The 14,132-nt window shown below is 36.8% G+C and overlaps 2 protein-coding genes across 2 annotated transcripts in view; one reads left to right on the forward strand and one right to left on the reverse strand.

The window, feature by feature from the left end:
* Positions 1-1,069: 1,069 nt before the first annotated feature.
* On the forward strand, positions 1,070-3,565 carry chac2 (ChaC, cation transport regulator homolog 2 (E. coli)). The gene is made up of 3 exons (XM_032575102.1): positions 1,070-1,401; positions 2,457-2,492; positions 2,791-3,565. Exons 1-3 carry the CDS (start codon positions 1,267-1,269, stop codon positions 3,187-3,189), a joined length of 570 nt encoding a protein of 189 aa, XP_032430993.1. The 5' UTR covers positions 1,070-1,266; the 3' UTR covers positions 3,190-3,565.
* A 1,514-nt stretch (positions 3,566-5,079) lies between these two features.
* The window catches only part of psme4b (proteasome activator subunit 4b), a 51,125-nt gene continuing 42,072 nt past the window's right edge, over positions 5,080-14,132 (reverse strand). The window contains exons 44-47 of the mRNA XM_032575103.1: positions 12,830-12,985; positions 11,018-11,156; positions 10,732-10,865; positions 5,080-7,230 (exon numbers count right to left, since the gene is read on the reverse strand). Of these exons, the coding sequence (XP_032430994.1) occupies positions 7,096-7,230; positions 10,732-10,865; positions 11,018-11,156; positions 12,830-12,985 (564 nt within the window). The 3' untranslated portion in view covers positions 5,080-7,095. The remainder of the gene's footprint in view (positions 7,231-10,731; positions 10,866-11,017; positions 11,157-12,829; positions 12,986-14,132) is intronic.

The following is a 14,132-nucleotide window of genomic DNA, read 5'->3' on the forward strand; positions in this document are numbered from 1 at the left end:
CCTATTCCTTTTAACTGCTTCTCAAAATGAGAAAGACAATAGAACAAGACTTTCAGATAAGCAGTGCTTTCCCACTGTACAGTATAAGCAATTTTTGCATCAGCAAAGGGACCCCCTCCAACCTGGGGGCCCTAAAAAAGTATGAATTTCTACCAGACATATTGGCATATGTTTAAGTTGTACCCATATTAAAGTAAACAATAGTGTTAATAAAAACTGAAGCTAATTTTATCATTTCATTATGCTCAGAGAACATTTAATCTACACTGTAAAGGTTGGTAAATAAATAAGTAACAGCCTTTTTTCATGATTGCTTAAACTTTCAAATTATTTTTTGTTGTGTGAGTTTTTAAATGTAAAAAAAGTAAATAATTTCTAAAATGGTGTGCAAAATTTCAAGATCCACAGTATTTAAACTTAATTTAAAAAAAATTAAGTTTAAATACTAATTTTAAGTTTAAATACTAATTTAATAATCATTTAAAAAAACATGGTTATATAGCACATGACACATTCACCCATAGTTTGACTAATTGGATAATGTCTAACCTAGAGCTGTCTAGTAATTGCCTTGAAATCAAATCTGTTGTGAAATAGTGGCTGTATCAGTAAACGTAACGGAATTGAATGAACTGTTTGCTGTGTACCCTACCCTTTCTTCTAATGCACCCCCTTTTATTTCTTCAGTTCTATTCTTTCAAATTGTAATTATTAGATTATTAGAAGTTTTTTTCCTGTGCATGTTTTTTCTTAATATGTCACTTCATACTTTATGATGCTGGTTTATTTATTTTAGACAGTTTCTTGTACTTTTTGACCTAAATCGTATGTTCTTAGTTGAAACGACTAAAGACATCCGGGATAAAGACTCACCGTTCAAAATAAAAGCCAAGCGCCTCACAGGAATAACTTGTCAAGACTAAGTAAACCTTAAACCTTTAATTCTTGGAGACAATATATGGTATACGTTGGTATGTAAATGTTATCTTAAATATCAATCCATATATTTGCAAAATTTTGAGATCTGCATTTTACAGTGAAAGGTAGTAAACGGAAGTAGAAAAAGTTACGTAATCTGGGTGATTTGACCGTTTGTTCCCAGGGTGACAGCTGGCCGGTGATACCGGTAGTTGAACAGCAGTAACAGGTAAATATGCCGGTTCCTATAAAGGGAGGACCATCGTTGTAATCTGTAGATGACTTAACAAACCGGTACCAGTCCGTCCAGCCGCTGTCGTAAACGGACCATTAGCTTACCGGGCCATTATGTGGGTCTTCGGTTACGGCTCCCTGATTTGGAAAGTGGACTTCCCGTACGAGGAGAAGAGAGTCGGTTACATAAAGGGCTTCAGCCGCCGGTTCTGGCAGGGAAGCACCGATCACCGTGGAGTACCGGGAAAGGTGGGTGCTCTCTGACACTCTTTAACTATATTTCATGTGAAAACAAAAAGCAGTTAAAGTTTGAGGGAGTTCACATTTAGCTAAAGCTAGCTCCTCTCAAGGGCTAATCTACCCTTTCTTAGTAATGTGTACCACCTTTCATCAGCTTATTAAGCTTTCCACCTTAATAAGACGTGTCTCTCTGTAAATTAGACAAATTATATTTCTTGATAGAACAGAAAAATAGCCGCTCATGTCAAAGATTTGTCATGTCTATATTTTACATAAGCAGCTTATTTATCTTTACCTGATGCTGACTAATGCCAGATCGTGATGACTTGCTTCTTTTATCACACTCTCACGGTCATTGTCGTTATCTGAACCTCCAGCTGCCTTATGAAGACTCTGCACTCCTTTTGAGTCATTTAAATTTGCACTACAAACACCATGCAAACGAAAATCAATGTTTTGTTGAACTGAAACCCAAATAGCATTTAAGAGTATGTCTAAGTGAAAATAGTTATGAAAGTAAGGAGAGACAAGGAATAATACATTATGTAATTAATTGGACATGAACACTACGATACAAACTTCTTGATAAGATTATGTTTGGCTCAAAACAAATGTATTTGAAATCTAGATCTCAGATTCTTTGAATGGAGTTGGTTGAATTTCACTGCAACAGTCAATTCTTAAAACTTAACCTAAAAAAATTAAATCTATGTTATTTATGTTTTATTTGTTTCCCTACTTCTTGTTTGACAGTTAAGTTATTGCAAATAGAAACACATTGTAATAAAAAATCAACTTCGGAAAAATATCTAATACAGTTATTATGTTTGCTTATTAGTAATATGTTAGGTTTGTTTAGGGGTTACAAATTTTCTTAGTGGGGTTCTGTTAGAATATAATTGGTTAATAATCATGCCTGCAGTCCACTTTGAGTAGAAATGAGTAGATTACTGGCATCAAGGTACAGAACGCATATATATTAATATTGCTTTATTCTCTAATTAATGATTGGATGTATGACATCCCAATTCATCTGATTATCTCTCATTGTGTTCTCTTTCCAGCCCGGTCGTGTTGTTACTCTGGTAGAGGATCCTGAGGTGAGCGATAACCAGTTCTGCATGTTTGAAATAACGTCTCACATTGTCAGGTTATTATTGGAATGAGTTTGTTAATTGTTAGAAAATGTGAATTAAATTTTTCTACATCCTTATTAACAGTAAAAGTAGATGAACTACATCAAGGAGAACGGGTTTTTTAAAAATTATTATTTCAATTTGTGAAATGAGCATCAAGTCAAGATGCCTTGACTTTTCCACAGAGAGGTTATGAAGCAGCTGTTTTCTACCAGCACAAGTCAAACACACCTTTGTCTCTTCTGTCTCACTTTTTCTTCAGGGGTGCGTTTGGGGCGTGGCCTACAAGCTGCCGACAGGGCAGGAGCAGGAAGTCAAACGCTACCTCGACTATCGCGAAAAAGGCGGCTACCAGGTCATCACGGTGACCTTCTACCCCCGTCCCGAGTCCAACCACTCTCCGAGCCTGACGTTGCTCTACATCGGCAACGACGACAACCCCAACTACCTCGGACCCGCGCCCTTGGAGGACATAGCCAACCAGATCCTGAACTCCACCGGTCCGAGTGGGAGAAACACGGAGTACCTGTTCCAGCTGGCTGAGGCAGTCAGGACTATCATGCCCGAGGACCCAGACAGACATCTGTTTTCCCTTGAAGCAATAGTGCGGGAACGGCTACAAAAGCACCAACAATCACCAGCCATAGAATGTCAAGATTAAATAAAACGCGTTGTAGCAGGTATTTATTGAGAAGACCACTTTTGTCAAATGCTGATGGGGCTGAGATGTAGGAAATGAATCAGGTTTTGTTTTTGAAACAAATGTTCATCTCAAAAGGATTGTACTATGGTGAAATTGAATGTTTTGATTTTAATTTATAATTGAAAACACATTTCACAAGTAATAATGGGTTTTGCTGCATGTTTACAAGACATTACCAACTCATGGCTCACAATATATGTTCTTAATAAAAGCAAAGAAACTAAGAATGGGCTTTTATTGATTATGTCTTTAATGTTAAGTATCGATCATTGTTACTTGATCCCTTTCTACGTAAAATGTTGTAGAATTGTAAGTAAAACTCTTCAAAATGAAACATTTCCATCTGAAGTGATTTTGTATTTGGTGTAAAATCAAATCCCTCCTGTTGGATTTGTGTGTTACAGTAAGCTCTAATCAGCACGGCTGCATATCCTGATGGGTGAACACTGTTAATATTTACAAAGTAAACTTCAGCATGGGAAGATTGCTATGTTAACATGCTAATGTTAGTGCTCAGCTCAAAGCACCGCTGTGACAAATTGCAGGCTTTCAGAGCAGGAGGGCGAGGGTGGTCTTTCACTGCCAGACAGACTTCAGTCAGCCTTGTTTTTATGCACTCAATCACACGCGTTTACAAATATACTTCCGTTTTAATAATGGTGCATTTTATTTGGTAGTTTACCAATAAATCCATTCTTCTTGTCATTGTCTCCATATTGATTTCCCTATATTCCAATTCATTATAGAGCTGGTTTGCTCTATAATGTGCTGGATCAAAGGAGAGTGGAGAAACTTTGGCTTAATTTCTAAAAATGTCTGTTGGACATAATAAAAAACAAAATGGCTACAACTCGAAAGCCACATGCAGTCATGATCAGAAGTTATCAGCACACTTATCTTCTGCTTCATTGTCAAATTTTGGGCCGCTTAATGATTAATGGGAACTTTTCTTTTACCAGGGAAGGATAATAATGTAGAACCCGACTGCAGGGTCTTGAAATACAATGTGGGTCCACAAATTGAAATTTATTGTGGATTCTAGTAACAGCTGTTCAATAAATGTAATTGTAATGTAAATATTAGCAAAATGGTATATGTCGTCAAAATGATAAACGCTCAAAAATACACATAGACCCCACCACTAATATCTGGTTTAATGGATTATAACAAGCCACAGCCAAACCACATAAAATCCTGTTCTCTGAATCTTTGACCACTCTTGTTATGATTTCTGGTAGAGCTAATTTAAAGAGTCTTTCATACATTTTTAGTTGAAGTCTTGGCATTCCAAAAGCTTAACATTGATTTGTTTTGTCCCAGTTGTTTCCAAATTTCAGTCACCCAGTTGTTTCTTTGACTTGAGCCTCCAGCTGTTTTACCCGTCATGAAATCCAGCTGTAAAACTGACTCATATTATTCAAATAGTAGTAGGAATATATGTTTATATAAATAAATCTGGATGTATGAACGTTTGACCTTGTCTAGGTTTGAGAAGATCCAACTTTGTTTGCGTGCCGTATTATAATTTTATCCAGAAAGAAAAAGCTGTTCAAATCACTAAAAGCTCAAAATATATAAATCTATACCCAAGATTATTGAATACAAACTTCTATTAAGGACTGAATTTCAGTGCATTTATCATGTACTCACACTCACCTCTCCTCACTATCTTCATCTACCAGAGCGCCAGCATCAACCATCTGCCTCTTCTCCTCCTGCCACCGTATCTCAAAGACACATCAAACCCGGCAGCGATACGTCAGAAAGAAATCAATACTCAGAACAAGCGACTGACAGCTCTATATGCGATCCTCTTTTCCTCTTTAGACACACAGACAGACAGCTGGAACCAGTTATCGGTGTTTATTGGATGCAGCGATGTCTGTACAAAGTTACATTTTTCTTTTGGCACAAAACTAAAAGCTACCCATGCAAGAAGAAGAAAAGCGTCTTTGAGCACCTTGCAGAATGTGATGTACAGCTACTGAACTTGATATCTCAGTACCTGGTTTTAGAATACAACAGTGTGATGTTTTTACAATATAACATTTTATACATATATATATATATATATATACATATATATATCTGTTCACATATCACATATATGATTTTATATTATACTGCTATATTGATACCATTAGGCTCGCATTATTACTAATAAATAAATAAATAAATAAAAAAACAAATATATATATATATATAAACAGATTAGGGCATCTGTATGTTTTTCCACCGTATTTGGACACAATATTTATTATTAACTTAAAAACATACTGAAAATGTCTGGAAAAACAATTACTAAATTAAATGCTGGAGAGGAATAAATTAGGACACCTTCATACAAAAAAATATAGTCTCATTGGAATCAGATTTTTTTTTAGACATTTAATTTATAATGTTGAGGGTTTTTTTTCTATCACATGCAATTATGCACGATTTTTTATGTACATGATTTTTTTTCAATGTATTTACTTTAAATTCACCAGCAAAAAAAAAAAAAGAAAAAAGAAATAAAAATCACTTTCATAACCTCGCCTGTAAATGTGATGGCCTTTTGATGACCCAAACCAAAACAATCAGCACTAGATAAGAGTCGAGGGCTTTTAGCCAATCAATTGCGGTCTTTTGATCACGTGACACCAGTGCGTCTGGCATGGCCAGAGGTGCTTCTCTAGCCGTTAGCTACAAAAAAAAATAAAAATTCAGTGTGTAGGGTTAAAATTTTAGAAGGCAGTATTCATTCTATACCCCCACATGCATTCACACTGGAAACATATACACTAAATCAGTTGCACATGATGGTGAGAGATTAATTAGTCAATACTTTAAAGAAGGTGTACCTTGTTGAAACATCGAGTTAATGCTGTGTCCTACTGATTGTTTAAGTTAGATTGAACATGAAAAAGAAAAAAACACAAAGGCCAGTTTTTCAGAGAGGCAAAAGCCCTGAACTTTGGAGCTTAAAACTGAGTTATTTTGAACATGTTTGGGAAACTAACAAAGAAGCACAGAAGGGGTAGTGTCATGGTTTAGGAGCGCGTTGCTGCAGCAAGACCTTCCCATTTTCACCATCACAGAATCCATAATGAAAGCTATCATCTGTGAGAAGGGGCTTGAAGAAAACTTGAGCCCAAAACATACCAATACATCCATCATAGGCCGAGTCAAAGCAAAGACCTGGATCTCAATGGGATGCTTTGGAGTAACCTGAACATGGAGGAAACCCTCAAACGCCTCAGAGCTGATAATGATTAGTTTAGATGTCTGCAGGCTATTGATGTTATTGAGTTATTTCATTCAAAGAAGGCAACACCAGCTGCCAGGGTTTGGGTGTCCTAACTTTTTTCTTAGCTAAACGGCACTTTTTTATCTTTTTAGGAAGGCTAATTTTTATTTCTCAGTTAATTGCAGTTAAATCAATTTATTTTCCTGAAATAAATACAAAAGTAGACATCAATATGTTAACTTTTCTTAATAATTAACTGAATATTTCACAGGATGACTAGAGAATTTTACCTTACAGATTTTATTCAGAAACTTCCTTCAAGGTGACGGTGCGATAAAGAAGAAGAAGAAGAAAATTTGGAGTCTCTGTGTAAATCAGAGCTGCAGGAGCCTGAAAACACACCTTTATCATCGCCACGGCCGCCTCGGCGTGCAAAACAAACCCCACTGAGCAGCATGCTAACTGAAAACCTCTCTGTCCCCAGCTGCTTTCTGCCTAAAGGCCAGCAGCGGCACGTGAGGGTCCAGACAGAGATCTCCTCCCCGGAATGATGAGTGTTTATCATCGCAGACAGAAGCCCCCAGCAGTACTTAAAGGTGGGATTATTTTTCTGTGGGGGGGCGGTAGGCGGACGTCTAGGCGTAGTAACAGGGCGACACCAGCAGGTTGGTGAGCACCAGAAGCTGGTCGTCGGTGAAGCACTGCCGATGCTCCTGCCAGTTGTCGTGGTGAGTGCGCCTGAACTCTGAAAGGGTCTTCTTCACCGTCATCTTTAAAGCAAAAAGGATAAAAACATTATGAATTCATGCAACCTGCTGGCAGTTAAAAGGGCAACATAACCGGAGACTAGTGATGAAATATGGCGGTTCTGCATCCATTTTTGACAATCCAACATCCTTGGATTTGATATTTAACTGGACTTGGACTGGACCTGCTTGTTGACATTTGTTGTGAATTCAACGTTAACGTGTAAAAATGGCTTAAAAATCTCATGGAAAACCTTGGAACATGGAAAATGTGAAAAAAAAAAACAACCTCTCTAGTAAAACTGAAATTAAAATAACCTGCTGGTAGTGTTTCCGAATTATGCTGCAAACTAATTTTTCACAAATAATTAGACATAACATAGATGCAGGCAGAAGGGAAGGATTTACAAATAATTTAAAAGTATTAGTGCAAAGACAAATGGCAGATATAAACTATGGATGGATTTGTTTTGGGTTGAGTTACATCAATATTGAAAAGTCAGTTACAGTTAATTTATTTCTTGATTAATCTTGATTAAAACAGGATTTGTTTGTTTTTTGGCTATTGCTGTTTAATCTCAAAGTACAGAACAGCTGTACTAATGTCTGTTTTACGTTTTCCCCAAGAAACTGAATGGTAGACTGTTCTTTCCTTTCAGCGATTGTTTTTTTTATCTCGAGTCAGAAGTGAACCAGATTTGTGACACAAAATCCCACAGATGACCCTAAAAGTTTCCTCACTAAGCCACTAATCCTGCTTTTTACTACAGGCTCTTTGGCCTGCAGCTGAGCAAATTTAGAACCTTTTACTGCAGCCCTGTTGCTGCTGCTCCTGCGGTGGATGCAGGATGTAGCTTGATATTGCTGTCCTGAAATAAACAAGACCTTTACTGAAAAATGTCAGCATATGTTGCTTCCGAGCCTGCATAAATCATCCACTATTAATGATGTTTGTACAAAGCTGCAAGCTGGATGAATTTTGTAATTTCAACTTGTTTCAAGCTAAATGCATTCACACCCCTTGACATTTTAAATTTTGTCACAATGTAACGCCAAACTTTATCATGTTTTATTGAAAATACAAAATAGTGCTTCGCTGTGAAGTGGAAGAATAAGGATTTATGTCTTTATTTTTCAAATAAAAATTAGAAAACTGTGGCCTGTCCTCATTAAGTTCAATAGAAATGTGCAGCACGATTTTCAGGTTTGTGTCTTATTTTCTTCTTCTCATTGCTTCTTGCAGATCTGCACAACCTGCAGCTTTGCCACAATGGCTCTTCATAACTTTGGCTAAAATTGATAAAGAACCAACTAATATTTTTCAATATAGGTAAAACAACAAATGCAGATTTTAGCTGTTTTTCAGTTGCAGAAAAAAAGTCTATTCATCTTCTTTTTGGAGAACTTTTATGTTTTCCTTTTTAATAAGACCTAAAAATGAAAATAACAAAGGTGGTTCTTTAAAAATGACACATTTCCAACTGTAGATATGTACTGTACAAAAGTTATAAATAAAGGTGATGTAACAAACAACTGTCTGTAGCTTTAACACAGAAACACAACAAAATGTGAAAAAGTGCAAGGTGCATGAATAATTTTGTAAACACAGCAACTGTTCTGGGAAGGTAAAAATATAAAATCTTAGATGTTCAACAGAAAATCCACCCAAATGGAGCAGCTTTCCATTCGACTTTGAGGTAAAATCCTCCAATAAAGTGCAATATTGATAGCAGCTGTTTTACAAGCACATTTCTGCACCTTGCAAACGGCTCTAATTGTTTTAAAAATAAAACCTGCACTTAGGCCTAATTCTGGAGTTAAGCAAACATAAAACGACCATCAAATCAGCGTAAAATTTCTCCTCAGAGTGCAAAAACAAAGGTGAGCTAAAGCGATTTAAAATATGCAGAGCTGAATCCAACAGCAGCGGTCGAGTTTGAGCAGCGATCGTCTTACTTGTTTACGCTGATAAAAATCTAATGAGGCAACAATCATTTATTTATGTTAAAATGCCAGATATAACTTTAAAAAATGCAGGGCAGCAATTATTTAGAGGACAGCAAGTTCTGAGTGAAAAGTCATCTGATTCAACAAGAGCTCAAAACGTGGCATTAAGCCGTGGATCAGTGAAACTCAGAGATGTTCTCATCATTTAAACATGGAGCATGTTTGTTTTACACTATTGCCCTCAGAGCTCTTAAGAAAAGGAGGAACCCAAACTCGAAGATTTATTTATTACTGTGCTCATAAAATCATTCTCTAGATGCATTTTAAATCAATATGTTTGAGGATTTTGCTCAGAAAATCGTACCTATTATTTCAACGCATTCATTTTGAGGTAGAATAATTACTGCTAGAGGACAGAAACAACCTTAAAAAGCTGAAACTGAAGTAGAGTAGTAGACCAGGAAGCAAATTAAGACCAATTCTTGCTTAGCAGCAGCTTCTGTGACAAAACATCAACTGTAGACCTGAAAAAAAAACAAAAAAAACTGGTGGGTAACGTTACATGACCCCTAATGTGTGACGTTTTTACCCTTTCATTTTCTCCTCAGGCCACCCAGGCTATCATTTCCAATTCTACAGTGAAAGAAAGAGTGATTGTTTTCATTTCTGGTGCTCACAGCTCAGGCACTGAGCCTGACGGGGGGCGCTCAGTCTCTGCTAAGCCCACAGAGAAATCTGTACAGTTTACGTCAATCTATGATAATTGTGTAGGTGTATGTGCTGTTTTTCTGTGATTATGAATTCGATATTTAGAACAATTTTGAATATACAATATACAACGATACAATGGTTACAGTAATAGTTGAAGAAAATATTTAGCTTCAAACTAAATATTTAACTTTTAAATATTGAAAGTGTATTGCTGTCATGGAGTGAAATAAATCTTCAAACACTTTCACATTATGACGTAACAATATATTGTACAAACATAATATATTGCATAAACATGACATTAAGTTGTGTTTTATTGTATTTAATGTCATTGCATTTTCAAATCCATGTATGAAGTCTGGAAACAGGACATAAGATTTTAAAACTTCAACATTTTCTCATTTGTTTTATAATTATGAATATTTGGAAGTCTCATGTAATGTTACATTTGATTCAAAACTCCAATGAAACAGATTTGAATTCCAGGTTATATTTTGGAAAAAAAAAAAAAAGGATGCTCCTAAACCTTTGGCTTCCTTTTCAAATAAGTGTCATTTTCTATGGACTTTACTCCAACTATCCTGTGGAATAGAGTGGTTAGTTGTTTTACATATGAATATATACTCCCAGATGCGTTTATTGCCTATTCCTCGTCATCTCCCCCACTTTGCAACAAAAGAAGCACTAAATTATCCTCACCAGCGCACTGTCTGCTCTGCGGATTACATTGTACGTCTGCTTCATGCTTGAAGAAAGGCCAAAGACATAATTTTCTCCTCAATTGGAGAATGAAATTGTATTCTTTCAGCTCGCACTGGTTTGAGCGCGTCGTTTGGCTGCAGGCGCGCGCGCGTGTTGCTTGCGTACCTCTATGGGCTGCGGGTCGTTGAGATGGTCGCTCAGCTCCATCAGGATCTGCGGCATCCACTGTGGGACGTCGTAGGGGCTCGACAGGATGCACGCGCTCAGACCGAGCACTCCGGCGTGGCGCCGCACCAAGTCTGCACACACACACGCGCACCCCCGCACACACAGTTAAAACAGGCTTTAGAATTTCAAGGCTCACAATTCCCCTGTGAGAAGAAAGGGTAACAGGGCAAGTATTACTGTGATTGCCTCGCTGTGTAATTGTGTGTGTGTTTTATGTGTGTACCCATGGAGGCCAGCTCTCCCCTGGCCTTGGGGAGGGAAGTCTGACTCAGCGTCTGGAGCTGTGTCTGCAGACAGGAGTCCAGAGGGAAGAACTGGCACTGCAGTAAACCACTGAGGGTGGTGCAGGCCATGTCCCTCACCTTCAGGGAAGACAGAGAAAAATGGGAAGAGGAGCAACAAGGAATACCAGACCGTTAAAAATCCAAAGCAGTAAATTAAAGGGACAAATAAGGGGGAGCAGAGAGGAAATAAAAGAGGGAATCACTAATCCTCTATGCATCAATTAGGAAACAGCACTGAGCAAAAGGAGAACAGTTTCAAATCATTCATCAACTCTGGTAAATACCATAAACAGTAACTGTAATTCAGATGCAGCCATTGATTTTTCTTTTTTCTTTTTTTAACCTGCGCTGTGAATCCAGATCAGAAATCAGTGTAGAGGTTTTACTGTAAGGCCAGTGAGACAAATAAAGAGAAACTATTGACGTTTTAGCAGATGGTGCACAGAACTTACTGAAAGATTAACAGTTAAAACCGAAGAAGGTGCATCTCAGCAAATTAAAGCACAAAAAGCTAATTAATGCTAGTAATTTGTTTGAAAAAGTGAAGCTCCAATGTTATGCATTCATTACTCACACAAGCATATATTTTAAGCATTTATTTTTGTTTTGATTATTATTGCTTAGAGCTCTGACAAAATTTTGAACGTTAGTGTCCCAAATATATTTATGAGAAGTTAAGTGGCAGAAAAAGGTGCACAAACAAGAGGTTTATGGATCAAACCTTATTCAAGAGTTTGGTGAAGTTTCACATGATGGATTTCAGTAGACTTAAATTTCTACATTATAAATCACTTTTTGTTGGTATTTTGTAATAATCTAGTTTTCAAGGAATTAAGAGTTTGGGGTTTTCATTAGATGTAGGAATATTGATAAGTTTATAATTTCATCCACTTTGAAACTTTTTGTATGAGGGTCAAAATGATTAAGTTGAAACCACTTGGAAGGCAACAAATATGTATTTATTTTAAATAAAAATGTTAAATCAAATTCATTTCACTTTTTTTTTTTACTTTATTGACTCAATATTAAATTAAACATGCAAGACTTTACTGAGATGAACAAAATTATCAGATTTTTGTAAAAAAGAAAAAAAAAAGTGATCTATAATGATTGTCGCTCCAAAACATAAAAAGGGTTTGGCATTATTATACAAACATGTACACAATGTTTTTTGGATTGATTTAATTTGTTTTTTGGCCATTTTAGTCCAAGCTCAACAACAAGAACAGGAAGTCAATTTTTCTTCTAAAGTTCTTGCTGCAGTAACCAGTGGTCCGGAGCACCCACGTCTGATTTTGACCAAAAATTGTTGGCTGTCTGCAGTTCTCTTTACTACAAAAGTAAGTTGAATTTAGAAATCTGGTTAATGAATTAGAAATAATTTTTATTGTACTGCTTTTTCTGTAAAAAAAAAAAAAAATGCATCAACCAGCTAGATTTGCTCCACTGCAGAATTGTACATATAATACTCAAAAGGGCCGCAAATGGCCCTCAAGTCATTGGATATCCTTCTTTAGACATAACACGTAAGTCCAAAAGCATGCAAAGCAGCTCCATTAACTTCTCTGTAGTAGCAGTGAGCAGTGATGTTATTTTTAAGCAACAATCATGAACAGACAGGAATGAGAATGAGCAAAGGGATAAGTGGCCTCTTATAATCCTCTGTCAGTTAGGCTTTATGAGAAATGGCAGCATCAAACCTGCGCTTCCTGTCCAGTTTTTTTATTTTTTTTATTTTTTAAGCATATTACCTCAAGCTGTTCATCCAGGAGCAGCTGCATCACCAGCTTTCGGATGCACAGAACCTCAGCGGGCAAACTGAGCAGAGTGAACAGATTGTAGAAGACTGTGATCTGGAGGTAGGTCAGTACTGAGAAGCGAGCGTGCCACGATCTGCTGGCCGCCATCTAAACACAGAGGAGGACACAGAAAAGGAACGACTTAGTCACAGTAAAAGGATGTGATGGAAACTCCTGGTCCCCTCGTCATTTTATCTCTGGATCGCTTTAGTCTTTCTTACCGAAGAGATATTGCCAAGTGAAGTTGTGTTCTTTATATGCACATGTTAAAAAAAGCCTTAAAAGACCAAATAATACCACAGGAGATCTCAATTTGTTCAGTTCAGCTTAGTATAAAGGAAATGTCAAGAGCATTTGTAATATCCGGATGTAATTTAAAACATCGTTCTTTATCAAGTTTAAAAATTCGGTAAACCCAACCTCAGATTAACATCAACTTACATATTACACCTGGTCAGTGTTTGACAAACAGAGACAGCTGTAGGTCATAAAACGCATTAATTAGCTGATCATCAGGAATATGAGCTCCTTTATAAAAAAATATTGTTCTGGAATGATTGTGTTGGCCATTGCTGAGGAGGAATGACATCTGAAGCAAATATCTATCAGGGTTTGGGGATCACTGCCAAACATTTACGAGCTCATTATTCAACTGTGAGAAAGATTATGCACAGGTGGATTCAAAAGAGATGCATAATCCTCACTGCAGGTTCATCTAAATGCTGCAATTCAGGCTCAACAGCACGGCATGTGTTGATATTCATGAAAGCCATTTTAAAAACAGTTTGCATCTTTGAAATTAGGATACACAGAAAGAAAAGTAAAACCAAATCCTGAAAGAAAATATGAAACTAGAGTTTTGCAGTGTTCTACTCAAAGTTCAGAATGTGATTTAATTTTAATGCTGGAACAGGATGATGAGAGAGATGCACATTTGGGGTGGGCGATATGGACATATTAGGGTTTACCTAATTGTGATAATGATAAATTACGATAAAAAAAAACCTATTTATTACGTTTAGGGTACTGGCCGTGACAGCATGGCTCTCAATTCATAGCGCCACAAACTCAAATATTATTCTTGAAAAACATTCCCATGTGAAATAGGCTTCTTCATGATGCTACCTTAAAAGAAGTGTGATCTATATCACTAAACAGTACACTTTATCTGTGTTATTGGTATTTATTGATGCTCTCATGGAACAGTGGAGAAAATGGCAAAAATGTAATTTCTGATCATACTTTCAGCTTTCTT

The sequence above is a fragment of the Xiphophorus hellerii genome, chromosome 10 (genome assembly GCF_003331165.1).
Source record: "Xiphophorus hellerii strain 12219 chromosome 10, Xiphophorus_hellerii-4.1, whole genome shotgun sequence".
NCBI classification, from domain to species: domain Eukaryota; kingdom Metazoa; phylum Chordata; class Actinopteri; order Cyprinodontiformes; family Poeciliidae; genus Xiphophorus; species Xiphophorus hellerii.